The sequence below is a fragment of the Desmodus rotundus genome, chromosome 12 (assembly GCF_022682495.2).
Source record: "Desmodus rotundus isolate HL8 chromosome 12, HLdesRot8A.1, whole genome shotgun sequence".
NCBI lineage: Eukaryota > Metazoa > Chordata > Mammalia > Chiroptera > Phyllostomidae > Desmodus > Desmodus rotundus.
This window is the reverse complement of record NC_071398.1, coordinates 79,182,893-79,209,598: the sequence shown is the minus strand read 5'-3', so window position 1 is coordinate 79,209,598 and position 26,706 is coordinate 79,182,893. Positions and strand designations below refer to the sequence as shown.

The window sequence follows — 26,706 nt, the reverse complement described above, 5'->3', positions numbered from 1 at the left end:
TGCTATGGATCTGCCCACAGTCCATTTAGAAGCATTTGCCGTGGATGATAGAGGGGCCCAACTCATCTTACTTCTGCTGACTGATCCACACCTGCTGGGAGGTGGACAGCGAGGCCAGGATAGAACCGCCAATCCACGCCAAGTACTTGAGTTCCAGCAGGGCAGATATTGACCTTCACTGTGCTGGGAGCCAGGGCTGTGACGCCCTTCTACACCCTGTTGGCGATGCCTGGATACCTAGTGGTCCCACCAAACATCACCATGTTGGCATACAGGTCCTTTTGGACGTCAACTTCACACTTCATGATGGAATTAAATGTCATCTGGTAGATGCCGCAGACTCCATACCAGAAGGGAGGGCTGGAAGAGCGCCTCTGGACACTGGCACTGCTTGTTGCCAATGATCTGCTGCCCATCAGGCCGCTCTTAACTCTTCTCCAGGGAGGAGGAGGAGGAGGCGGTGTCTGTCTCCTGTTTGAAGTCCAGGGTGACAGAGCAGAGCTTTTCCTTGATGTCTTCCACAAGTTCCTGCTCAGTGATGGTGGTGAAGCTGTAGCCTCGCTCCCTGAGGATCTTCATGAGGTAGTCTGTCGGGCCCCGGCCAGCCAGGTTCGGACACAGGATGGCATGGGGGAGGGTGTAGCCCTTGTAGATGGGCACAGTGTGGGCGACCCCATCCCTAGTCCTACAATGCCAGAGGTGCAGCCAGAGGCACACACAGAGGGGCAGCACAGCCCGGATGGCCATGTACACGGCCGGAGTGTTGAAGCTCCCAAACGTAATCTGAGTCAAAAACAATTTTAAAAATCGTGAGCTGAGTCATCTTCTCATGGTTGGCCTTGGAGTTCAGGGGAGCCTCAGTCAGCAGCACTGGGTGCTCCTCACAGGCCACAGCTTGTTGTAGAAGGTGTGGTGCCAGATTTTCTCCATGTCGTCCCAGTTGGTGACTGTGCTAAGCTCAATAGGGTACTTCAGGGTCAAGGTGCCACGCTTGTTCTGGGCCTCATCACTTACGTAAGTATTCTTCTGCCCCATGTCAGGGGTGCCCCAAGGATGGAAGCTGGGAACATGGCCCAGGAAACATCATCCCCAGCAAAGCCAGCTTTGCACGTATACGCCAGAGCCACTGTTGATGATGAGTGTGGCGATCTCTTCTTCCATGGCCATCTGAGAGGGTGCGGAGGAGCAGAGAGCAGAGAAGCAAGAGAATGAGGAGTGCAGGCCAGCTGCAGTGAGAAGATTGTCATATTTTTAATTATTTTTTTATCCTCACCTGATGACTTTTTTCCCCATTGCTTTTGGAGAGAGAGGAAGGGGAGATGCAGAAACGTCGATGTGAGAGAGAAACATTGATTGGGTTGCCTTCTCATGCGCACCCCGATGGGATCCATCGGCAACCTGGGTAGGTGCCCTGACTGGGAATGGAACCCGCGACCTTTTGGTCCACGGGACAATGTACCAACAAACTGAGCCACGCCAGCCAAGGCAGGTTGTCATATTTTAAAAAGAAATGAGGGGAGAAACCAGACTGCTTGGAGCCAGGGGACAAAGGGCTTCAGGAGGTGTCTTTAAGGGAAAAAGTGTGGGACCGAGGAATTACCTGATGTGCTTAAGGCATTGAGAGGAGGTGTACATGTCTTCCAGAGAGTTTGGGGGGGCGAATTCATGATAGGAATATAGAAAACCAAGTAAAAGAAAAGGTTGGGCAATTACCAACTTTAGGGAAAACAAAGAGTTATAAAAGGGAAGAGAATTTATAAAAAGCCTTCCTGGAAAAGACCACTAGGAACAGAACTGTACGAACAGAGTTAGGTTTATAACTTGCTGCTGTGAGAAAGAATCCAAACCAGAGGAACTACATGGAGCGGCTCATCGAAGGAAAAAACGGGGTCACTATAGGACGTGGGAAAGGTGGGATTTAAGTAATATTTAAATAAAGCAGTGTTTTGAAAGGTTCAAGGTAAGCACGGATATAAGTGAGAGAATCAACAGCGAGCCTGGGCTGAGAAGTGAACTAAGTGTCCACTTGGAAACTACAAAATTAAGATAATTCACTTTAGGTAATTATGTATGAGATAACTACATAATTAAGATAAATCTACTGTTGTGTCCAAAACCCCATTATCTGAAGTTCCGCACCTAGGTTGGAGTTCAGGGATGCTTCTTTGTGTCGAAGTGACCCACAGGGCTCAGACCTCTGCGCGCTCTCACTGATGGGTTTCAAACAGCGAAGTCCGTGACTGTGATTTTAGAGGACGCAGTTTCTCGGCTTCATGTCCCTTATGTTAATAAAAGCAGTTTTTACAGATTCGCGGAGTCTTAGTACAAATACTACATAGCTCAGCTGTGAAGAATATTTTCACAGACATAATAATGTAAACACTGAGTGAGTACTGACTTAACCAAAAGCTGGAATATATTTTAATTGAGAGGATGGGGTGGGGAGCACATTAGGAGAGCAGGATTAAAGATAACTACACCCTGGTCTTCCATGGCAGACAGCAAATTGATTATATCTAACATATAAAGAAGAAATAATAACATAGGCAGGTTATTTAGAAATACAGAGGCAAGTACCAGAAGCAGAGCCGAGAAACGTGTGAGTGCTTTATGCAGGAGCGTGTGGCGGGGTGTTGTTTTTCAGTAAATACCTTGTAGAACTAGTTAGCTTTTTAAACTATGCAAATTTCTTTGTAAAAGTAAGAATTAAGACAGAATAAAAACATGTTTAAAAACCTGCTATATGAACTTCAAAGCCCCACCCCCCAGGCCCTTCCCCACGCCCTCTTACATCCTACTGGTCACTCACTCAAAACCTCACTGGTCACAGTGACGCTCAGCACAGATCAGGGGCTAGGCATCAACTTCGCAGAAATTCTATTTTATTCACGCACAGTAGACCAGGCTGTGAATGATTGACACTCCCCATAATTTTTTTTGGGGGGGAAGATAATGAGAAGGGCTACAACACATAAAGACAGATAATAAATTATAACATTGTAATAATAATCAGCAGAAGAATAAACATTCAACTGACCTTGTCATGTTTAATAGTCACGACACGCTGCGGTAGATACTTTCATAGCCCTGTTATGACTGAGGAAACCAGACCACAGAGATAGACAGTAAAAGATAAGTAACTTGCCCAAGGCCACACAGATAGTAAGCAGCAGAGCTGTCCCATCAGCTCAAAGCTACGTGTTTAGTAATTTCACCCTCCTGGGCCACTGGTCCAGGCGCGGGCAGATAGGGATCACCAGAGCACCTGCTGCTCACTGGCGGGTTAACTCTGTGCCAGGCGCTGTAATGCGTACTTTGTGTGCATTATCGCATTCCATCTTCTCGGCCATTATATTCATTAGGTGCTACTTTGTAAAATTAGGTGCTATTATTATCTCCATTTCACAAATGAGGGAACTGAGGCACACCCCAAATAATCGGACTTCAGAGCCTGCAAAGTTTGCCACTACAATATAGTGCCTTCTTCCCGAGATCAGTGGAACAAAATAAAACATGAAAAAATAGAGCAAACATACACCAGTTTAGTATATGATAGAGATGGCATCTCAAGTAAGTGAGGAGAGATGAATTATTTGAAAACCTTTTGCAACTAGCTTACCATTTGAAGAAGTTAATTAAGTTAGATTTCAACCTCTTATCATATATGAAAATTAATTCCCAGTGGGTTAAAAAAATAATGTGAAACCCTATATATGCTACAAGAATCTGTGGATATAGCCCTGGCTGGTGTGGCTCAGTCGATTCCCTGGCTGGATATAGACCTGGCCCACAACCCAGGCATGCGCCCCAACTGGGAGTCGAACCAGCAACCCTTTGATTCACAGGCTGGCACTCAACCACTGAGCCACACCAGCCAGGGCTTTAAAAAAAATTTTTTTTTAACCCTTAAAGAAAAGTATGTAGTTATATATTTCTCTTAACGCTTAGCTCAAGCATCATGTCCTCCAAGAGCCTTCTTGGGTTTTGACCCTGTCTCACAGGTTTGGTCACCATCTTCCTCCTCTGAGCACCCGTTGGCTCTCTTTTATAAATGGCACTTACCGTGTTGAGCTGTAGGGTGTCTGTTTCCGTGTTGGTCTGCCTGGGACCATTGTATCTCCAGGAATAAGGACAGTGTGGGGAAACCCAACAGGCCTTCTATAAATGTAACATGAGAGACAGAGGGAAGGACAGGCTAGCATTTGATGGTGTCAGGGAAACTGAGCCAGCTTTCCCGATCCCAGGAGATATAACTACTCCAGAGGCTATCATCTGCCAGACACGGGGTCTTTGGCCTTGGATAGCACTGGACAACAGCCAGAAGATCTTGATGTTCTAACTCTTTGCTGTCAATCCTTTTGCCGAGCATAACCCTTGCGCTGCCACAGCAGGACACAATACATGTGGTTATAACAGGGTATGAGAGGCAGTACAGCTTGGGGGTTAAAAATTTCCGCTTTAAGAGCCCATTTGTCCAGCACTTGGGTCCTGGTTCTTTCCTTTACTTAGCTATGTGATCTTGGGCAAGTAACTTAACTTCTTTGAGCCTCGTTTTCTCAGCTGTACGATGGAACTCTACAATAATTGATCCTCTCATGGGATTACACTCAAGATTAAAGGAGATCATGTAGGTAAGGTACTTAAACCACCTTGTGGCATTTGGAAAGCACATAGTGGATGTTAGTTACCCTTGCTGTTGTTACCAATAGCTGTCATTAGTCACATCTCAGGGCTGAGGATGCACCTTAGCCCCTGGGAGCACTTCCCCAGCCTCCTTCCCATCAGTCCCAAACCATCTTCTGAAGTAAGTTACTTCTACAGATGGATAAGCTGTTTGTTTGGGCTTTTCTGTTTTTGCAAACTTTGGTTTCAGATCTGGGAGCCTTCATTCTAAAGTGCATGGAACAACCTTGGAGGGTGACTAAGTTGGTGGGAGCATTGTCCCTGTATACCAAAATGTCACTGGTTTGTTTCCAGTCAGGTTGCATGCCTAGGTTATGGGTTTGATTCCCAGTTGGGACTGGGAGGTAGCCAACTGATGTCCCCCCCCCCCCATTAATAAGTATATCCTCCAGTGAAGATTAAAATAAACAAATAAATAAACATAAAGTGCACGGATGAAGAGCGAATATGCAAAATTACGGGGGAGGCTTCACAGGAGCCCTGACACCAGAGTTGATACTGGGAAGTTGAGTAAGAGCTGTTCAGGTGTGGGGGGTGGGGTGTGTGAGGCAAGAGAAAGTCTGAACAAAGGCACAGAGGCATGAAAACCCATGGTGAGTAATCCTCTGTGGCTGTTTCTGTGACAAAGACAGCTTCCTGGGGGAGTGGCAGGAGAAGAGGCTGGAGAAGCAGGCTATTAAAGACCCCTTACAAGTACTTGAGTTGGGGGGTAGGGTTGGTTCCTCAGGTCAGCAGCTTCATACCTCAGAGGAGTGGGTGACCCCCCCCCCCGTGTGCCTGTGTGTATCACATCAGGCAGTGGAGCTTTCTGTGTGCCCACAGATGCCAAGGTGATTACTGGTCCTTGGCAAAGGTTCCAGGTGGTCAGGTTGTGTTGACTCCATCCTTGTCCTGAGGGCACCCATAGTTCCACTGGGGAGACTGGATGGACACACATGTAATCAACAAGAACACATAGTTAAAAAATTACAGGCAGGTTTTAGGAGGAAATGGTATATAAGAGATCCTGTTGCTGATTGGAGGAGGGGTTGGGTGAGTCAGGGTTTCCTAGAGAAGGTAAGCTAGAAGAGACCAAGGTGGGACAAGAAGATAGCCTGAGGGAAGAGGGACCAGGAACAGCCTGGCAGCTGAGAGAAGCATTTGGCTATTGCTGGGGATTCAGCAAATTGGAATTGGGGCAGGGTGGAAGCTGAATTTCAGCAAAGAGATCCAAGTATGACAGTGCTGAGTTGCTAATGGGGCGAGCGATAGTGAACAAAACAGAAAAATTTTCTGCTTTCAATGAAATCTGGGAGACAGACAAGAAACAATCAAATAAATATGTAATGTATTAAGTAATGAGACTTCCAGTCAAGATGGAGGTGTAGGTAGACACACTTTGCTTCCTTGTGCAACCATAGGAAGAATTACAACCAGATTTCAAAAACTAATAATACCCAGATCCATCAGAACACCGAGCTATATGGAAGTTGGAAGACCAAGGATTTAAAGAAGTCGCATTCATACAGATGGGTAAGAGGGGCGGAGTCATGGAGACCGGGGAAAGGTGGTGTGGTGGGGAGAGGCAGCGGTGGCAGAACAGATGGTCCCACATTCATGCATGGTGAATAAAAATTAGGAGGGATACCTTGGGAGCGAGCGAACCCAGCCCAAGTCCAGACCTCACAGCCCAGGATTCTAGCACCAGGAAGACAGATACTGTTAGCTCTGTCTGTAAAAACCAGGGGAGGTTGGGATGGCAGAAGAAACTGCTGGATTTTCACTGCTTAAAGGGCCTGAACAGCCTTAGAATGTATGCAAACCCACCCATTCTGAGATTCACCATCAGGGAAGCAGCTGGAAGGGGGTGAAGTGACTGGAAATGGGGCGAGTGTCAGGTGAACGTCCAGAAGGCAGGTGGTGGCATTGTCCCCTCTCTGAGTCCTCCCCACACAGCACAAAGTGGGTTGCCCCACCCTGGCAATTACCTAAGGCTCTGCCCCACACAATTCACAGGTGCCTTTTCTACATAGGCCACACTACTAAGACAGAGAGTAAACGCACCTCTACCTAATACACAGAAACAAACACAGGGAGGCTGCCAAATTGAGGAGACAAAGAAAAATGGCCCAAATGAAAGAACAGAAAAAACACTCAGAAAAAGAACTAAGTGAAACAGAGATAGCCAACCTATCAGATGCAGAGTTCAAAACACTGGTGGTCGGGATGCTCAGAGACCTTCTTGAGTATGGAAAAAAAATAAAAGAAGATATGAAAGTTACACTAAGTGAAATAAAAATCTACAGAGAACCAACAGAAAAGGGAAGGAAGCCAGGATTCAAACTAACAATTTGGAACATAAAAAAGAGATAAACATTCAACTAGAACAGAAAGAAGAAACAAGAATTTAAACAAAAAAGGATAGGCTTAGGAACCTCTGGGACATCTCCAAATGTGCCAACATCTGAATCATAGGAATGCCAGAAGGAGAAGAGGAAAAGCAAGAAATTGAAAACTGATTTGAAAAAATAATGAAAGAAAACTTCCCTAATTTGGTGAAGGAAATAGACGTACAAGTCCAGGAAGCCCAGAGAGTCCCAAAGAAGTTGGACCCAAAGAGGAACACACCAAGACACATCACAATTAAAATGCCTAAGGTTAAAGATAAAGAAAATCTTTTTTAAATTTTAAAAAAGATTTTATTTATTTATTTTTAAAGAGGGGGAAGGGAGGGAGAAAGAGAGGGAGAGAAACATCAATGTGTGGTTGCCTCTCAGGTGCTCTCTACTGGGACCTGGCCTGCAACCCAGACATGTGTCCTGACTGGGAATTGAAGCAGCTACCCCTTGGTTAGCAGGCCAGCTGTCAATCCCCTGAGCCACACCAGCCAGGGTAAAGAGAGAATCTTAAAAGCAGCAAGAGAAAAGCAGAGAATTACCTACAAAGGAGTTCCCATAAGACTATCAGCTGATTTCTCAAAAGAAACTTTGCAGGCAAGAAGGGACGATGAAGAAGTACTCAAAGTGATGAAAAGCAAGGACCTACGACCTAGATGACTCTATCCAGCAAAGCTCTCATTTAGAATGGAAGGGCAGATAAAGTGCTTCTCAGACAAGGTAAAGCTGAAGGAGTTCACCATCAGCAGGCCAGTATTACAGGAAATGTTAGAGGCACTTACCGTATTTGGCCGTGTATAATGTGCTCCTGTGTGTAATGTGCACCCACATTTTTGGCCTGAACTTTCAGGAAACAAATCTTTTGTTTTAATTTTTTAATTCAATTATTTATTTATTTATATTTAGAAACAAAACCGATTATCATATTCCAGGGTATTATTTTGCATATGGATATCATTATTGCTTTCTAGAGTCACACTTTTAATGCATAAGCATAAATAAAATAATTAAAAACACTTATAGACACGGAATTAGTACTACCCATGTACTTGTGAGTATCCTTATTTGTTCCTCAAAAATTTGGGCAAAAACATGCACATCATACACAGCAAAATACAATATTTAAGAAAAAGAAGATCAAAACCATGAACATTAATAAGGCAACAAACTCATAACTATCAACAACTGAGTCTAAAAAACAAACAAACAAAGCAAACAACCAGAACAGGAAGAGAATCACAGAAATGGAGATCACATGGAGGGTTACCAGTGGGGAGGGGGAAAGGGGAGGGTGGAGGAAATAGTGCAAGGATTAGGAAGCATAATTGGTAGGAACAAAATAGACAGGGGGAGGTTAAGAATAGCATAGATGCCCTGGCTAATGTGGCTCAGTGCCCGCCTATGAACAAAGGGTCACCAGTTCGATTCCTAGCTGGGGCACATGCCTGGGCTGCAGGCCAGGTCCCCAGTGAGGGGGCCTGTGATAGGCAACCAATCTATGTTTCTCTCATCTATTGATGTTTCTCTCCCTTTCTTTCTCCCTTCCTCCCCCTCTCTCTGAAAATAAATAAAATCGTTTTAAAAATTCTTTAAAATAAATAAAGTAATGAGAAGTAGTATGGAGAACAACACAGCCAGGTAAAGGGCTAAAGGGTGGCCGTGTGCTGTTACACAGCACAGTCGGAAAGGCCCCACTGAGGAGACATTTGCAAGAAAACCCCAGTGAAGGAGCGAGAAGCGTTGCAGTTCAAGTCCAAAGGCCTCCTGCTGAATCCTCTCGCTCTGGGGAGGTCAGCCGTTTGTTCAGTGTAGGCCTTCAGCAGATCCGGATCAGTGACGCTCAGCTACACTGTGGAGAGCAATTTGCTTTGCTCCAAGCCCCACTCAAAAACACCCTCACAGAAACACCCAGAATAATGTTTGACCAAACATCTGGGCACCGTGGCCCAGCCAAGCTGAGACATAAAATTAGCCATCCCATGGAGTAAGAACAGCAATAAGGGTGGTGTGAGGGCTAAAAATGAGGATATCTGTAAATCGCCAAGTACATTGGCTGGCGGGTGGCGAATGTTCAATTAAAGGTGGTGTTGTTGTCATCACCTGGGGAAATAGTCCCTGTCAAGTGCCCGGTGGGGCAAGCACTATGCTAGGTAGGCTCTTCCCCATCGTATTTACCTCGAATCTTCCCTACCACAGTTTGACATAGGTATCATTATTCCCATTTATGATCGAGGGGTATAAGGTACAAGAGGTCATTCAACTTGCCCGAGGACACTCACCTGTAAGGTTCAGCGCCCAAAGGAGAACTGGGTTCTTCCCACTGTTCCACATGCTGCCCAGAACCTGAAATTTATCTGAGTCAGAAGAAGGCCCTGGTCACAGAGGCTGGAAATGGGGCCTGGCGGCTGAGAGCAGGAAGGGGAGGGGTCTCCCTGCCAGGTTACTCCTAGTACCTACCACAGGCATAGGCACACACCTCAGTCCCAGAAATTCCCCAGAAGCGGCCAGAGGTCAGCCCTCATGGCAACTTGGCCCAGAAAGGGGGTGAGTGGAAGGTGTTTTCTTGTGGGATCCAGGCCTGTGCCGACAGGATCGTTAGCGCCTCTCGACAATGCAGCCCTCAGCCTAAAACGGGGAGGGGACCTTTCCCTGCTTTCCAGCTGATTGGGGGTGAGGGGTTTCTCAGAAAAGGGTTCCTCACAGGCCTTGAGGGCCACTTGGGTCAGGCCCCATCGTCACACAGGGCCTGAACTTCAGACTTCTGACACCATCTCCAAGCACGGTTACAAACCGCCGCACTTACTCTCTGATGGAGCAGAAAGAAGGGACTTGCCACACGAGAGATTTAACTTTTACTGTGGAATTTTCGAAGACATACAAAAGTAGAAAGAATCATACAGTGAATGTGATATGCCCGTTATCATAGGACTTTACAGTATAAAACAGGGCCCTGTAGTTCCCTGTGAAGGAAAATTTCTGGAAATCCTGTGATGATCTTGTCACTAGCAACATCATTACTTTACAGTTTTGTGTTAAAAAGCATTAATTTGTTGAATCTAAACATTTCAAACATGCCTGTTTTTCTTCATTTTAAAGCACACCCGGACCCTCCGTAGTTGAAGGGAGCGGGACCTCTCTGGATCTTTTGAAGGGCCTGTCTCCAGGGCGCAGCTGCTGAGAACTGGGGGCCACGGGAGAACAGAGTTGGAAGGAAGGGTGCCAGCCTCCCCTTTTGCCCCCGTCCCAGGTCGCAGAGCCTGGGGTGGGAACAGCTGACTCTGCACGGCAGAGGGAGAGCGCTACACTGTGCCTGCGGGCAGGCCTGCAGCCGGGGATGGGGGTGCCTAACTCCAGGACCAACTAGGGGGCCTCCCCCTGTCTCCACAGGAATCAACCACACAGCATCAGGGTGTCAACCTCTGTTTGGCCAGCTTGCTCTCAACGGTGTCTGCTGTCAGGTGGGACTGAGATCTTGGCCTGGCCTCCTGAGGAACTTCCCGTCTGCTGGGAGGGAGGCAAAGAAACGTATCTGAAGCAGAGCCATTAAGCGCCACCAACTGTGCCTGCACAGTGTTTGGGTCATTGTTTGCTTAGGAGGCGGCTCTGTGGGTGATCCTAAATCAAGGAGTGTACCCAGGGCAGGCCAGCCGGCAGTCCCTGAGGGCAGGGCCTCCAGCTTCCCATTCTGTTGTGGTTCCCACAGTGCCAAGGGCCTGCTGGGCTCACAGTGAATTTCAATGCTGGCTTTTGACTGAAACTTTCCCCTTTGTATCTGTCTCTGTGTCTCTCAGCATCTCTGTCTCTAATGGTCTCTGGCTTGCTCCTGTTTCCCAACATCCTTCCCGATGCCCTGGGGAGCAGAGCTTGGGAGGGGGGGGCAGTGGGAATGAGACTGTGTCCTGTTCTCACCAAGGACAATAAGGGCCGGAAAGGGCTGGCCTGGTGCAGACTCCCCTCCCTGCCTGCCCTGAGCTCCTTCACCGGGCCCTGACCCCCTGCCGTGCCCTACATGCCAGGCACCCCCTCATGCCAGTTTCAGAGCAAGGGGAGCCCAGCCTCTGCGGGGCTGGGGGCCTTCTCGCCCTGTCTCACGTTAACACTGCCCTCTTGGTGGTGGGATCACTTCCTGCCCCAAGGACTGCCCTGTTGGGCCAGCCTCCCTACTCCCATCCCCTCCCCTACAGTGTTTACGCTTGTTTCCTGAGCGGGCACGGGAGGCATGGGTGTAGGGCCGCAGGCGTGAGAGAGCAGGAGGCAGGAGGAAACATCTGGCTTCCCTGTCTGTCCTCCAGGGCTGAGACCGCCCCTCCATTCCCCAGGCCTCTGGTCGGGGGGTGGAGCAGAGCCCCAGAAGTCCAGGGGCCGAGAGGTCAGCACTTTTGCCCTTCTCACTTTCAGGTCTCCTCCCAGGACACCTCCCACCCACCTTACTTAATGAGGGAGATCAGGTGGCTGGGATACCTCTGCCAGGGTTAATTGGCAGGTCAGGTACAGGCACCCTGCAACTAGGCATCCCAGAGATAGGCTGGGTGGAAGGCCTAGGTCGGCGCCAGCCTGCCCTATAAATGCATTCCCTGAGGAAGGGGTCATTATTTCTGGGCCACCTGCTGTCCCCGGTGCCTACACAGTGGGCACCCTGGCACCTGCTCTCCAACTCCTCCCCACCCTCCCCTAGTTTGGCCTCACCCTAGCTCTCATCTTGGGAGGTAAGCTGCCCTCGGGTGGCCAGATACCCCCCAGCTGTGTCTACTCTCACCTGGCCTGGGATCTGGCCCTCTGCCCACTGCTTCCACCTCAGGTCAGGGCAAAGTCAGGAGACCCAGATCCGACCCACCCTCCTCGTAGGTCCAGGGCCCATTTTGGACAACCTCCCCTCCTCCCTCAGAGGGTCCGACATACTGCAACCCCCCAAGCGTCACTAGCTAAGTTGGAGCCCAGAGCTGTTCTTCCCTGTCAGCGAGTATCTGGTCCCCATTGAACTCTTTGCCTCCGTTCCCAGCCTAGGTGAGCAAGACTTGCCCAGGCTACCCCTCCCAGGTCAGCTAGTCCTCTGGGTCCTCCAAGATGGTTGGCTGTCAGCTAATCAGGGCTGCAATCCCCCCCCACCCCAGCCCTCAGGGTTATTAACACCCGTTATTGTTGCCAGTCTCCTGGCAACGTGAGCTCATGGTGCCCTCTGCAGGCCTCCTGGGTAAACTGCATAGCACTCCCTCAGCCTGGGGACAGGAGAAAGGGTTTGGGATTTCCCCGGGGGATTGGAGAAGTGAGTTGGGGTGGGCCTCCAATTAGAGGAAGATGGGGAAGAGGGCTCTAATTCTTGACCAGATCTCCTTTGACTCACTTCTTCATCTTCATTAGGTCTTCCTTCCTCACTTTGGCACATCCCAGGTACAGGATTTTCTGTTCTAGAAGGGCAGGTTCTTTGAACCAAAACAGCAGTCTTTAGTGCACATTACAAGGCCCTGCAGAGACCACAACACCGACCAAGGCACTGTGCCCACCCTAAAGCCCACACCACCCAGCAGGAGGGAGGGTGCCTGTGCCCCAAAGGAAGGGTGCTCTGGATATAAGTGTCCCTTGTGGCAGACCTCGGACAGAGAACCTGGAAAGCCACATCTCTCACGCCTCCTCCCTACCGTTTTATATACTTTGCTAAAACTTAGTAGGTTCCTAATCTCTCGACTACTAACTAGACAGACAAAAATGCAGGCACCAGAACAAAGGGGATGCAGCAGTGATCAGACTCGGGAGTCTTTCTAAACACAGGCGTATGTCCATGCTGGGGTAGAAGAGGAGGGCAACATCAGTAGGGAGCCCCACCCCCCGACTAGGAGAGGGGGCCGGGGGCTGGTGTGCTGAGTGGGAAACTGGGAGTAACAAAGCCCACACGGGTGTAAATGGACACCCGTGGGGGGGTGTAGGGGTGAGGAGCCTTCCCTTCCTGTTACTCTTCTGTTCCAAAAGCTATTCCAGTTCTGAAGAGCTTTCTTGCCCTGCAGCCTTTACCCCTTTTCCCAAGGTCAAGTCTGCTGATCGCTGGTGCACTTTTCTTCCATGACAGGACACAGCCTATGCGGTTCCAGTGCCTGGCAAAGTACCTGGCCACTGATAGCACTTCATAAAATATTTGGTAAAAATGAACTTTGGTAGAGGGGAAGCCCCACCACCCCCAAGTTCTAAAAACAGCAGGTACCCATGTGCCCTAGCGTTCTGTACACCACGCAGGTATTGGCAGGAGAGGGTCACAGCTTATCACAGCTCACAGAGCTACAAAGAATCAACTTTATTGGATACTCAAGGTCAGTTTCTCTTTTTGCCCTTGCCAGCGACCTTGGCTGGTGTGAGGACTGGAGCTGTAGCCTGATACAGCGTGGAGGAGATCTTGTTGATGTAGTACAGACCGACCATGGAGAAGATGAAGCTGCAGGGCAGAGACAGAAAGGTCACGGCATCAGTGACCACGCTGCCAGCCTGGTGCTTCCCAGGGCGAACGCCAGCATCAGGGAAAGAATCCAGGCTCAGGTTTAGGAAAATGGGGAAGGGCAAAAGAGGGAGGAGGTGGGGGGGGGGGGGTTAGGTATGGGGAAGGATGGGACCATCACAGGAGGATGGAGGGACAAAGGTTACCCTGCTGGCAGGCACTTACCAGGTGGTGACGCAGACTCGATGGATGAGGCCAGATGCAAAAAGAGCCAACAGGAGGCAAAGGAGAACTGGGGAGGCAAGAGGCAACAAGCAGGGTGGAAGTCAGAATGGAAATACCAGGCATTCATATGGCAAGTCTAGGAGAAATCTGGGGCTTTCTGAATCTTGGGAACCTGCCTGGAGGGCTACGGCATGCCAACAGCAGAGCCTGATGGCCTCACTGATGCCTAGGGCATGGAGGCAGGAGCTGCACGCTCATCACCAGCTCTGCCCCAGACACCATTTAACTTCCCTGTCCTGGACCTCCTCCGGAGAGAAGGAGAAGTGATGGCAGAGTCTGAAGGGCAAGGCTTGCTCCCATGTGGGGAAGGGGGTCAAGGCTGTTCCAACAGAAGCCAGTCAATGGGGATCAACTCATCAAACTGGCCAGTGGTGGAAGCTGAGGGCCTCACTCCCTAGACACAGGTTGGAGGGCAGAGTGCTTGCATACAGGTGCCCATGGGCACAGAAAAGTACCTCAGGCTACCTGCGTAGAGTGGGACTGGACAGAAGGTGGAGGGCAAGGGCAAACCCCACCGGCTGGTTGCAGAAGAGCAGGGCAGGCAAAGAAGGTCAGGAACCCTGCCCCACGACAAAGGTTCTTTCACAAGTAAGTAACAACGGTTCTCACCGGGAAACGGGCGGAAGCCTGCACAGGCCTGGGTGGGTCAGCAAGACCCAGAGAGGGGCAGGCAACAGCGACACTCTTTGTCCCGCCACGGGAAGGCTTCACCCAAGATGGCATCTGCTGTCATTTTTTTTTTTAACCATTGATAAGATATACTTATTATTTTAACCTTGAAGGTTGTCTTGATTTCTTGGAAACCCATCAATCAAGCATTGATCCTTCTCAGCATCGACCAGCCGCTGTCTGATGCTCGGAAGGGTCAATTCTTGATTAGACCCATTTCCCTCTTTAAACAACTGATGGTTATCTCAGCTGCGCAACCTTTCCATCTTTAATGTACTTTTCAATGAGTTCACCAAACTGTGAATCTGGGTTTTCCTTTTATCACCAAGTTCTCCTACAGAAAGGTGTGTGAAGCCCCATTTCTGGACCACGCGGCAGCACTGGTTCCCTCCGCTGGCAGCGGGACAAGGATTATGACCAGCGGCTTCCCAAGGCGGTCAGGGCAGACCCAGTGGGAAGCTAAGGCCCAGGACGAGGGGTCAATTTTTGGGCATGTGGCATTCCTAGTATGATTGCTTTATGAACTTAATTCTCCATAAATAACCGAGTCATCAAATCTCAATTACATGTGCAATAACTAGGATCATTCCAAACAGGAAACATTCTAACAGTTATTCTAATTTGGTCAAGATTCCTGCTGACCTAGAAACTTGGTGTATTAGGCTCTTCACAATCATCTCAGGCAGAATTCACTAATATTAGGTCACTCTCACATCAGAACCCCTCAACGAACTTGATCCTTCCCGCCTGCTGCTTCTGGTGGGAGCAAAGAACACCCCCCCGTGGATGTATGCAAAACAGGCCCAAACTCGTCTGCTCCCTCAAACTTTCCCTGGGAACTGTCCAGGAGGCAACTGAGTTTCTTGCTTTCACAGGCCTTCTCTTCCAGCTCCAATTCCAGGCACTAGCTGAAGTTCTGGATCCAAAGTGTCATCAGTCTCCAGTCCTACAAACGTATTTCCTTCTCCTAAACAACCTTTACCTTCTAAGCACCTGGAAATTCAGTACTGTGTTGGGGGAGGATAGAGGAGAGCATTCAAAATCTCCACTCCCAATTTTCACTTACTCTCAGGGAAGATCTTTGCTTGGAATCCTTTGCCAAAGACAAGATTCTCCAGATTATTGAAGGCCTGGGTTGACGGAATTAAGGAGTAGGGCAGAACTGTGTGGGCAATGGGGTGGGCACAGGCCTGCGTAGCCCTCCACCCTTCCCACCCTCAAACACCTCGCCCCTCTCCCCCGCAGGATACAGTGAGAGAGAAGACGAAGAGGCCGGAGCCAAGCAGGCCCCCCTGGATGGTGAGCCACTCGGTGGAGGCCAGCTGGCGGCTGTACATCTGCATCCCAGCGAAGAGCAGCAGGGACAGGAGGGAGGACAGCGCCAGCGAGGTGCCCGTACCCACCGCTGGAGGGGATGAAAGCGGAGACCGGCAGTCAGGCCCGGTCCTCCCTCCAGGAGCCGCAGGCAGATTCGGCAGGTCCCGGAGTTCGAGGGCCCGACCATCCAAGCACTCCCGGGCTTGCAGCCATACTCCTCAAGTCCCCACACTACACGGCGACCCCCAGGAATTCCTCAGCCCGGGACGCCCGGCACCCTCCGTCCGGTCGAGCGCAAACTGGCCCGCCCCCTGGGGCCCAGGACACGTCAGCTCTGAGTGGAGGGGACCAGGAAAGCTTGTCCGCCCCAACCCCGACCCCCGCTAGTCCGTCGGGGGGACCCCGCTGGTCCCGTTACCCATCACGCCCTGCCCGTGGGTCCAATAGACGCCTTCGGCCAAGAAAGACCGCAGACGAACCGGATGCGTCAACACCTGGCGCAAACTTGCTTCCCCCACGTCTTCCTCTTTCTACCTCCGGGCGCCTGCACGTGGCGACCTCTTCCGGCAGGGAGGAAATATTGCGTCAAAGAGCATCGAGCCACCGCCCTAGTCCCGGGTCCTTACCCGCACCCTGAGCAACTTCTGCCTCTCAATGCAAGCTGGCTGCACTTAACTCTTCAAGTCACTGGGACTATGGCCCATAGCCTCTTGCCCACCTCTGTCTTCTTTGTCATTTATGTCACCTCTAGTGCCTGTTCCTCAAACCTCCTTCCCACTACGGGACATTGCCTGACACGTCCCATAGACTCTCCGCCAAACCAAAATCTAGTCCTGCTATCCTTGGGCCCATCTTTCTCTAAAACTGTCCTTCCGCTTTATATGAGTAAGATTAGGAACGCGAACATAAGATACGGTTCTCCCCTCAAACACCATTCCATGTTACACTGCTCCCCCCAACCAACGCCTTCTGAGAACCACGTGGGGAAAATGATTTCCCACCTCCTACCCTGACTGGCGCTGGTTGAGGCTTGTCCCTGGAGCATGCGCAGTGATATTTTACCCCCACCCCTCCCCACACCCCCACCGGGCTCCTGCATTAAGCCCAGGGTTCTCAGCTGCTGCCCGGATCGGGCACCCGGGGGCGGGCGGGCAAGGTAGGGCCATGGCTGAGGGTGAGGATATGCAGACCTTCACTTCCATCATGGATGCACTGGTCCGCATCAGTGTGAGTTAAGGTGGGGTCGAAGGGAAGGGGAGGTGGAGTATAGCGATCCGGGGCAGGCCGGGACCTCGAACAGGTGGAAATCCGGCAAGATGCTGGGATGCAGACAGGGGGCTGGTGATGGCAGAAAGGACTGGGAGGATCGGGATGTAGGTATGAGAGGGTAATCCCGGGGGCAGCCTGGAGATGAGTACCGTGAAGGCGTCCATCTGCTGGGGTGTGAGAAGCCCCGAGCTGCCCGGACGCAGCGGGTGGGCTGGGGTAGCAGCCAACAGGGCTGGAGCCGCAGAGCAATGGGGCTATCCTGTGAGGAGGGGGCGTTTGTGAAGTTGGAAATTTTCCAAGAAAACTGAGGACAGGTGGAGGTGTTGAAGGATTCGCCCCGGGGTGTAGTTCTCAATTTGGACAGCTCCACGAGACCCCACCCCACCGCACCCCCACCCTGGGCTGCCTCCGAGCCTCTAGCAGTTGTCATGGCAACCCATGCCCGGCTCTCCCAGGGGCGGTGCCAACCCTGCTCTCCCCCCTCTTTCTTCCCCCTCCCTCCGTGTCCCTCCCTCCTTTGTCAGCTGCGCCCCTGACCGGGATGGCTGCGAAGAGAGGGACCAAGGTGAGGTGAGGGGGTGGGGCATAGCTTGAGGACCCTGGCCACTAAGAAAGGGAGGAGTACTTCCGGTGGGGAGGGGGCGAGTATGCTAGGCGTTTGTTTACCCCTTGCTTGCGGAGGGGTATGCGGCTACTCCGCGTTACGCCTGGGGAGGGAACGGAGGTCCAGATGGTGGAGGGGGGGAAGGAAAATGGGTTAGTGTATCGGGGAACAGGAGGAGATGGCTGGGGAAGTGAAGGATGGTGGATGGAGGCTGGGGCGGCCTCGGGCCGGAGTCGCGATGAGCAGGAGGATGGAGAAAGAGCTGCGCCTCCCTTTAGCGAGGAGTCACACGGGCCGGGGTGGGGGGTGCCAGAGAATGAATGGGGCGGGGGTCTGCACCTAGGTGTCGAATTGACTGTGTCCTTGAGAGAAGTGCCGAAGGCTGTAGCTGAGGTGGGGGGAGGGGGCAATGGCCAGGTGAGAGGGGCTGCAGATCCTGCTGAGCAGATGGAGTGGAGGGGGTGGTCTTTGACTCTGGGAGGCTCGAGCTCCAACCACAAGCTCCAACCATTCCTCCTCCTCCATAGGCCTTTAGCTCTGCAGGAGGGAAAATGAGGCAAGAGACAGAGCTGGGAAGGTCTGCAAACCAGGCCTGGTCTGGTGCTGGGGAAAAGCCATAGGTAGTTTGCCTTGCCTCTTCCCAAGACCCCCTTGGGTCTCTAACGGCAGCTGAAAGGCCTGTCAAGATATGCCCAGGTGTGCAAGCTCTGACCCACCCTCCTGGTCCCTCCACAGACGAGCATGAAGAACATGGAGAAGGAACTGCTGTGTCCAGTGTGCCAAGAGATGTACAAGCAGCCGCTGGTGCTGCCCTGTACCCACAACGTGTGCCAGGCCTGTGCCCGCGAGGTGCTAGGCCAGCAGGGCTATGTAGGCCATGGTGGGGACCCCAGCTCAGAACCTACCTCTCCTGCCTCCACCCCTTCCACCCGAAGTCCCCGCCTTTCTCGCAGAGCTCTGCCCAAGCCAGACCGCTTGGACCGGCTGCTTAAGTCAGGTGGGCCTGGGGCCTGTGGGATGGGGGTGAGGATGCTGGGGTGCTTATCTGGAAGATGAAAGGGATGCATCCCTGGCCAACGGCATCTGTCTGTCTTTCAGAGGTAGAGATACTGCTCATTTAGGCTCTAATAATTCAGTTGAGCTATGTCATAGTGAGAAATAATTTTTTAATTGGACAGACTTTCCCCACCCCTAGCCAGCTGTAATTTTCAGCTCTCTACCTCCCCTGCCCATCCACAGGCTTTGGGACATACCCCGGGCGGAAGCGAGGAGCTTTGCACCCCCAGGTGATCACATTCCCCTGCCCAGCCTGCCAGGGCGATGTGGAGCTGGGGGAGCGAGGCCTGGCAGGCCTGTTCCGGAACCTGACCCTGGAGCGTGTGGTAGAGCGCTACCGCCAGAGTGTGAGTGTGGGTGGCGCCATCCTGTGCCAGCTGTGCAAGCCCCCACCACTAGAGGCCACCAAGGGCTGCACCGAGTGCCGTGCCACCTTCTGCAACGAGTGCTTCAAGCTCTTCCACCCCTGGGGCACCCAGAAGGCCCAGCATGAGCCCACCCTGCCCACCCTCTCCTTTCGCCCCAAGGTGAGCCAGCACTTGCAGGGCTTGCGAAGGTAGCAGCATGGTAGAGCTGGGTGGGTGCAGGTGCCTGGCACTGTGGGCTTCCAAAAGGAGGTGGGCAGGAGTTCAGCATGCCAAGCTCCTTTTTCTGTGACAACAACAAAAACCCACTCTCCCTGGCTGGTGTGGCTGAGTGGATTGAGCGCCAGCCTGGGAGCCAAAAGGTCACCGGTTTGGTTCCTAGACGGGTCTTTGAACGTCTTTGAGCCTTCATCGCATCTGCTGAAAGAGGCTGCTACTGTGTGTCCTGCAGTATCCGCACCCGCAGGGCTGTTCAGAGGATCACATGATAAATATGTATCAAGCACCTACGTGCCTAGTGCTGTTCTAGGCATTGTGATGTGACAGAGAACAAGGTGGACGAGGTTAATTATTAACCACAGGCTGAGATTAACCATCATCATTATTACTGTTGTTTCTACACCTTTCCTGAGGTAGATGAAGGGAGGAGCAATGCTGCTGCCTGGAGGGTGCAGGAAAGGCTCTCTTTGATGCCAGTATGTGCCACCAGGTGGCACTGTGGAGCACCACCAGCTGAGCTCCCTTCCACCCCCATCTGGTCAGTGGAGGGAGGGCACCAAACTGCTCCTGTGGCAGGTCAACACCCTTATACACACCGTTGGCTGACTGTGCCACTGCTCTTTCTGTTCCCAGGGCCTAATGTGCCCAGACCACAAGGAAGAGGTGACCCACTACTGCAAGACGTGCCAACGGCTGGTGTGCCAACTCTGCCGAGTGAGGCGCACCCACAGTGGGCACAAGATCACACCGGTGCTCAGCGCCTACCAGGCCCTCAAGGTGAGGACCACCCCCCATGCACACACTCAGCCCCAGTGCTAACTCACTCACACCTTCTCACACCTCTTAACTGCTGGCTTCTGCAGAGCTGGGTGATTGCCCACCTTTTTTCCCCCCTCAGGACAAACTGACAAAGAGCCTGGCATACATCCTAGGAAACCAGGACACAGTACAGACCCAGATCTGTGAGCTGGAGGAGACTGTGAGGCACGCTGAGGTGAGGGAGGGCGTCGAGGTGGCCCTTGGCCCTGCCTGGGGGTGGAAGCGGCAAGGGGGTGTGGGTAGGCATGGCCCAGTCACCTGGTTGCAAGCTCAGGAAGCCAGTGTGGGGTCCATGAACCTGTCAACGTTCTGATTAAGCCAAGTTGGCAGGGACATCAGTGCCCCGGGGCAGGCTGCACCTGGAGCTACAGTGGGGCCAGGGTGACTATCGCCAGGACACGGGATGCTTCCAAAGCCCCAGGGACACAGCTCAGATGCCCTGAGGCTCAGTTGCCTGCTGAGGATGGCACTTATTCCTGGAGCTCAGGGAAGGCGATGGCTCTGATACCATCTTCCAGATCGCATGAGTCAGCTGACACGGTGTGGGCAGTGAGGACGGCACGGATGCCGGTGGATGCCAGGGCAGCCCCGTGGACGTTAGGGCACTCATCATCACTGTTCTTTGGGGGAGTCCTTAGGGATTATGGTGTGGGCTCCAGGAAAGTAAGCATAAGCTGTCAGAGTTGAGCCCATCTGGGTGTGCAGGTGCCTTTGGAGCCATAAGCCTGGTCCCGTTGAAGTGGGTGGGTAGGATTTCCCCAGATTCTGTGACCCTAGCCATGGGGTGGTACTCTAGGAGGCTGGTGCAGGCCCTGCCTTCAGGAAGATAGTAAGTGTTGCTCTCTGGGCAGGTGAGTGGTCAGCAGGCCAAGGAAGAGGTGTCCCAGCTGGTTCGGGGGCTGGGGGCTGTGCTGGAGGAGAAGAGGGCATCGCTGCTTCAGGCCATAGAGGAATGCCAGCAGGAGCGGCTGGCCCGTCTCAGCGCCCAGCTCCAGGAGCACCGGAGCCTGCTGGATGGCTCAGGTCTGGTGGGCTACGCCCAGGAGGTCCTTAAAGAAACAGACCAGCCTTGCTTTGTACAAGCAGCCAAGCAGTTACATAACAGGTACATCGGGGCATAGCTCAGGGACACAGGTTCTCAAGGGGCAGGGGCATCATGGGTGTAGCTGATGTCCAAGACAATGTCTCAAGTACCATCCGATGGAGAGCTGGACCCTGAGGATTTTCTCTAGGCCAAACCAATATCCAGCTTGCCTGAAGGGATAAGGAAAAGACCCAAAGCTGATGCCAGGGCTCTAGGGGCAGGCAGGCGGAATCAAGGAGGAGGATGGCTGCCCAGATGGCAGTGCCTGACTCTTGGGTACCCCTCTCCCAGGATTGCCCGAGCTACAGAGGCCCTCCAGACATTTCGGCCAGCTGCCAGCTCTTCCTTCCGCCATTGCCAGCTGGACGTGGGACGTGAGATGAAGCTGCTGACAGAGCTTAACTTCCTTCGAGGTGAGGAGATGGCCAGACCCCATGCCCAATTAGAGCCTTCTTCCCTTCTTCCCCAGCAGCGGGCCCGGGGGGCAGTGCCCACCAGGAACCTCCCAGCCTACTGCCCGGCCTGACCAGCCGCCCCCGCCACCTAGCCCACCAGCCACCCGGTCCCACCGCGCTCAGCGCTGCTTCTCCCTCTCTTTGTTTGTAGGCTGTGGCCACCGCGGACTCTGCTCCGGAGCACCCCAGGCAAGTCAGCGGCCCGGGCCCCCTGCTCCACCCGCAGCCCCCATGCAGCTCAGCTACCCATTCTTCGCTTCCTTCTCTGCCCTGCTTTAACCAGACTCCTGGGCCTCCCTGGACCTGGGCCTCTCTTCGGCCTTCCTTAAGGGTTTGCCTGGCCCTTGCCCTTCTGACCTTCTGTCCTTGTGCCCTTGTCCTCTAGACTTTTCTGCTCTTTTCCTTAACCTTTGTCCCCTGCCATCGAGCTTTTGCTTGCCCTCTATGGTACCCCCACTTTCTGTCTTGCTGACTCTGTATCTCTCTCCCTCCTACTCTGTCCCCTCCTTCCTGCCCAGGGCCCTCTTGCCTGGGTTCCAGTGGCCTTTCCCTGCGGCTCCTCTTTATTCATAGAATAAAAAGGGTCATAAAAAGAAGCATCCCCATCTGGTCTGATGCCCTCATTTGACAGAGGAGGAAACTGAGGCACAGAAAGGGGAAGTAACTCACCTAAGGCCAGTGTGGCAGACAGGACTAGCACCCAGGCCTCCTGCCTGCCTAGCACACACCCACCTCTCTCCTTCTCCATTGGGCTCTGCCTGCCCATCCCCTGCCCAGTGCCCAGACGGGTCTCTTCCCCAGGTCCCTCTCACCCACACTCACCCCCCCGGCTCCCGCTGCTTTCCCTTTTCCTGCCTACCCTCCATGCTCGGTCAGTGGCCAGGCCCTGAATGACCCTGCTCTCCCTTCCAACAGTGCCCGAGGCTCCAGTCATCGACACCCAGCGCACCTTTGCCTACGACCAGATCTTCCTGTGCTGGAGGCTGCCTCCCCACTCACCGCCTGCCTGGCACTACACCATTGAGTTCCGGCGCACAGATGTGCCTGCCCAGCCGGGCCCCACTCGTTGGCAGCGGCGGGAGGAGGTGAGGGGCACCAGCGCCTTGCTGGAGAGTCCTGACACAGGCTCGGTGTACGTGCTGCGTGTCCGTGGCTGCAACAAAGCGGGCTATGGCGAGTACAGCGAAGATGTGCACCTGCACACCCCCCCAGCGCCCGGTGAGTGGCAGATGGGGGGAGCAGGGCAGCATGGGATGGGGCAGGGTCTCTGGGACCCAGGCGCTAACAGCTGAGCACTGGAGAGACAGTGCGATGCAGTGGATCACACTAACTCTGGAGCTAGACCTCCTTGGGTCAAATCCCAACCCTGCCTCTGGCCACCTGTGTGGCTTTGGGCAAGTTATTCACCCCCTCTGAACTTCAAGTTCCTCTTCTGGAGAGGTGTTTACAATACTTACCTCATACGGTTGTTGTGAGAGTTCATTGAATTGATGATACATGTAAAGTCTTAGCCGAGTTTGCACCTCAAATAAGGGTTTCCATAAATGATAGTAAAGTGACTCCCCAGAAAGTAGTGCGGACCCTGGGATGCAGGTGTAATAAAGGAGCATCACCCCCGCAGAGGGGGCAGAAGAGGTGTGGGTTGGATGTAACGACCAGATGTGAGCACCAGAGTGAGGGCTTGAGGGTGCAGGCAGGTGGTGGTGGGTGGGATGTCACCACAGGGAAGGGAGCAGGGGACTGTACATGGGGCCAGCCACGAGGGGGGTGGAGGAAGCACTGTGAGTCACCTAGGCCTGGAAGGCTGGTTTCTGTGACCACCGGTTTTCACTAACTCCTCCTGGGGCCCGTGTCCATTTGGAACACTCCCTTCTTTTTTTCCTTATCTCCCTCACTCCAGTTCTCCAGGCCCTGTTCCCAAAGCTTCCTGCCTGTCCCTTGGCATCTTGCGCCATGTTATGAAGTCTCCCGGTGTCTTGTGCTAAAGCCTCACAGTCCCCAATGCCAGTGTTTAGCCCTGAAGTCCTTCCTTTTGTCTCAACCCTCCCCCACTCTAGTCCTTCACTTCTTCCTTGATGGCCGCTGGGGCACCAGCCGAGAGAGGCTGGCCATCAGCAAGGACCAGCGAGCCGTGCGGAGTGTTCCAGGGCTGCCCCTGCTCTTGGCTGCTGAGCGGCTACTCACTGGCTGCCATCTGAGTGTGGATGTGGTCCTGGGTGACGTAGCCGTGACGCAGGGCCGCAGCTACTGGGCTTGCGCCGTTGACCCAGCCTCCTACTTGGTCAAGGTGGGCGTCGGACTGGAGAGCAAGCTTCAGGAAAGCTTCCAGGGCGCCTCAGATGTGATCAGCCCCAGGTCAGGCCATTCTGGCAGGGATGGGGTGTGGGGGCCCTGGATGGGGGCTGGGGACAGGGTGGGGTGGCAGGGGATCACAGACTTGCTGGGGTGGAGCTGGGAGGAGAAGAGGAGGAAGCAGCGGGGTAATGGAAGCCAGGCTGGGGGCCTGAGGCCAGGGAACACGTGGGATCAGTGGAGGGCTCTGACAGTTGGATTTTGGAGTGTGTGGCTGGGGAAAAAGATGGTGGAAAAGGGAACCGCCTCCACTTCCTTCCATCTGCCACTCAGGTCTAACATACCATCTCTCCGAGCCTCGTGCCTTTCCCCTAACACCACATTCCCAACACCCTCCCCCAAACCCTCCTCTCCCACGCCTTTCCAACCCTGTCTTTTCTCAACACCCTGAAATTCTTCCTTAAATTTTCCATCTCCAAACCCTCTCATCCCTGACATCTACTTAACACCCCCCACGCTTGCTTTCCCCCTGAACACTTAATCCCAGCACTCTACCCCCCAGGGCCCCATTTCTTCCCAATGCTTTCTGTACCCAGCCCCCATCCTCCTGACGTCTCACCTGTGACACCAATGCGCCCTCGTCTGTCTCCCAACATTTCCCTTCCCAGCACCCTTTCTCTGCTCTTCCTGTCACCCTGTACCTCAGTCACTAACCTGCACTCTCCCAGCATGAGAGCCCACCCATACTTCCCGCCACCCCCCTACCTTGATCCAGCTGCATTTCTTCAGGGCGCCTCATCAATACTTCGCCTTTCTTTTGCCCCAACACCTCTGTGGCCAGTGCAATTTCCCTTCAGTACCCTTTTCCTGCCAAGCCAAACCAAACCCCCAAGCCTACAGTCTAGCTCCTGTCTCTTCAACATGTTTTTCCTCAACACCCCAAATCCATCATTTCAACTGACAGTCCATACCTCCAACACCTCGGCACTCTGGCACGCCACCCCCACCCCCGTGCTCCGCCCTCCAACACCCTCCTACCCAATGCCCGCTCCTACAGGTACGACCCAGACAGCGGACACGACAGCGGGGCTGAGGATGCCACGGTGGAGGCGTCGCCACCCTTTGCTTTCCTCACCATTGGCATGGGCAAGATCCTCCTGGGCTCTGGGGCCAGCTCAAATGCAGGGCTGACGGGGAGGGATGGCCCAGCAGCCGGCTGCACAGTGCCTCTGCCACCCCGCCTGGGCATCTGCCTGGACTACGAGCAGGGCCGGGTCTCCTTCCTGGATGCTGTGTCCTTCCGTGGGCTCCTGGAGTGCCCCCTGGACTGCTCTGGGCCCGTGTGCCCTGCCTTCTGCTTCATCGGCGGTGGTGCTGTGCAGCTGCAGGAGCCGGTGGGCACTAAGCCCGAGAGGAAGGTCACCATTGGGGGCTTCGCCAAGCTGGACTGACCATCGCACGCCCTGCCTGGACCCTGGCCTTCCAAGCTTCCTGGAGCCGGGTTATTCCTCCGGCAGCTTTTCCCTCAAACTCTTCCTACCGTGTGGTCCTGTGCTTCACCCCATGTCTCTGTCTTCCTAGGACCTTCTCCTGACCCAGGGACACTCCTCTGCTCACCTCTCTGGGTGTCCCCCTCTTTCTCTGTCGCCCGTTAACCCAGACTGTCAACTCACCAAGTTCCTGCTCCATGCTCTGCCCTTGGTATCTTACCCAAGTCATGGAGAGAACCCCTTCCCCGGCCCCTGCCCTGTGCTCCTCCTCAGGCCAGTTGGGAGAGAAGGCTCCTGGAACCCTGGGCATGATCTCCAGCTCTGCCCTCTGCCCTGCTGAGCCCCCTGCCCCACTGATGCTGAACTGCAGCCTCAGAGCAGGCAGGCTCTCTGGTTGGACACTGCCCGTGCAGTCCCTGGTGAGGGGAAAGGACCCTACCCTTTGTCTACGTGGGTCCCTGTGCCCTTCAGCCGCATGCCTCTGATGTTCCTCTTCTCCCTCCTGCATGCTTTACTTGTCCCGCACCCATGCCAACGTGCCAAGTCTCCTTTTGGGGCCCCAGTGGAGATTGGATGTCCGCATTGAGTTGGGTCAGGCAGGACCTCTGGTGCCCACTGCTGCCCCCTTGCAGTAGGGACTGCTAGGTCTGTGCCAAGCAACAGCTGTCATTTTCACGGTTTATAAACAATAAACTGTGGTGCCAGGCACGTCTTCGCCTTCCCTGAGCCAGACCATTCCTCTCACTTTCAGGGCCGGGCGTGGCACCCCAAGGGACCCTAGGTCTCAGAAACTGCTCGGAGCAGGGCTGCCTGGTGGGTATGGCACCTGAGGGAAGGAGGTCCCCAAACCAGGTGCTCCCTAGCCTCCCTCCCACCAGGGGGTGCATTGCTCTGGTGACCTCCTGAATCAGTCACACACCCCACCACCCCATGAGGCTTCTGGCATGGCTCCCAGCACCCCACCCCGAGGGAATGTGATGGAGGGGAAGGCACTGTGCCTGGGCCCAGAGGGGCAGGGAACCAGAACCGCTTCCCCATTCCTGGGTTGTGGGGAGCAGACCCCAAAGCCAGTGAGCAAATGGGGTGCCACACGGCCAGGGAGGGGCCAGGCTGGGCGCCAGCCCCAGATCTAACACTTATCATGGATGGCTGTGTTGACTCAGGCTGTTATCGATGCCTAAGGACTCTTTACAGCCGAGCAGCTCAGAATAGAACCACCTGAGGGCATGGTGCCAAGGGGAGGAAGGTGTGGCTGCCAACCCCCAGCTGGGGTGAAACCGGGGCTGAGCCACAGGCACGCAGG

General features: G+C 53.4%; 2 protein-coding genes and 1 pseudogene across 4 annotated transcripts; 1 reads left to right on the top strand and 2 right to left on the bottom strand.

The window, feature by feature from the left end:
• Positions 1-25: 25 nt before the first annotated feature.
• Positions 26-1,161, bottom strand: LOC112316807 (actin, cytoplasmic 2-like; annotated as a pseudogene).
• A 12,165-nt stretch (positions 1,162-13,326) lies between these two features.
• KRTCAP2 (keratinocyte associated protein 2) lies at positions 13,327-16,319 on the bottom strand. Its single transcript, XM_024572309.3, has 5 exons — positions 16,169-16,319; positions 15,684-15,838; positions 15,500-15,563; positions 13,705-13,771; positions 13,327-13,479 (listed from the first exon to the last, which is right to left on the bottom strand). Exons 1-5 carry the CDS (start codon positions 16,170-16,172, stop codon positions 13,359-13,361), a joined length of 411 nt encoding a protein of 136 aa, XP_024428077.2. The 5' UTR covers positions 16,173-16,319; the 3' UTR covers positions 13,327-13,358.
• Positions 16,320-16,797: 478 nt separating this feature from the next.
• On the top strand, positions 16,798-26,130 carry TRIM46 (tripartite motif containing 46). 3 transcript variants are annotated; one of them, XM_024570945.3, is made up of 10 exons: positions 16,798-16,977; positions 18,359-18,620; positions 18,863-19,206; positions 19,897-20,040; positions 20,162-20,257; positions 20,934-21,187; positions 21,458-21,579; positions 22,537-22,839; positions 23,679-23,976; positions 24,971-26,130. In XM_024570945.3, exons 1-10 carry the CDS (start codon positions 16,915-16,917, stop codon positions 25,362-25,364), a joined length of 2,280 nt encoding a protein of 759 aa, XP_024426713.1. In that variant the 5' UTR covers positions 16,798-16,914; the 3' UTR covers positions 25,365-26,130. The 3 variants fall into 3 exon arrangements, with proteins under 3 accessions (XP_024426713.1, XP_071075914.1, XP_024426735.1); XM_024570967.4 differs by lacking the exon at positions 16,798-16,977 and adding an exon at positions 17,536-17,584; XM_071219813.1 differs by lacking the exon at positions 23,679-23,976 and having other exon boundaries at positions 24,971-25,229.
• Positions 26,131-26,706: the final 576 nt, after the last annotated feature.

Coding starts and splice junctions, on each gene's coding strand:
- KRTCAP2 (XM_024572309.3), bottom strand. Junction 15,564..15,683: donor TCTTCGTCTTCTCTCTCACT/GTATCCTGCGGG, acceptor CCGTCAACCCAG/GCCTTCAATAATCTGGAGAA. Junction 13,480..13,704: donor CGAGTCTGCGTCACCACCTG/GTAAGTGCCTGC, acceptor TCTGCCCTGCAG/CTTCATCTTCTCCATGGTCG.
- TRIM46 (XM_024570945.3), top strand. CDS start 16,915: ATGGCTGAGGGTGAGGATATGCAGACCTTCACTTCCATCATGGATGCA. Junction 16,978..18,358: donor ATGCACTGGTCCGCATCAGT/GTGAGTTAAGGT, acceptor GTCCCTCCACAG/ACGAGCATGAAGAACATGGA. Junction 22,840..23,678: donor GCACACCCCCCCAGCGCCCG/GTGAGTGGCAGA, acceptor CCCCCACTCTAG/TCCTTCACTTCTTCCTTGAT.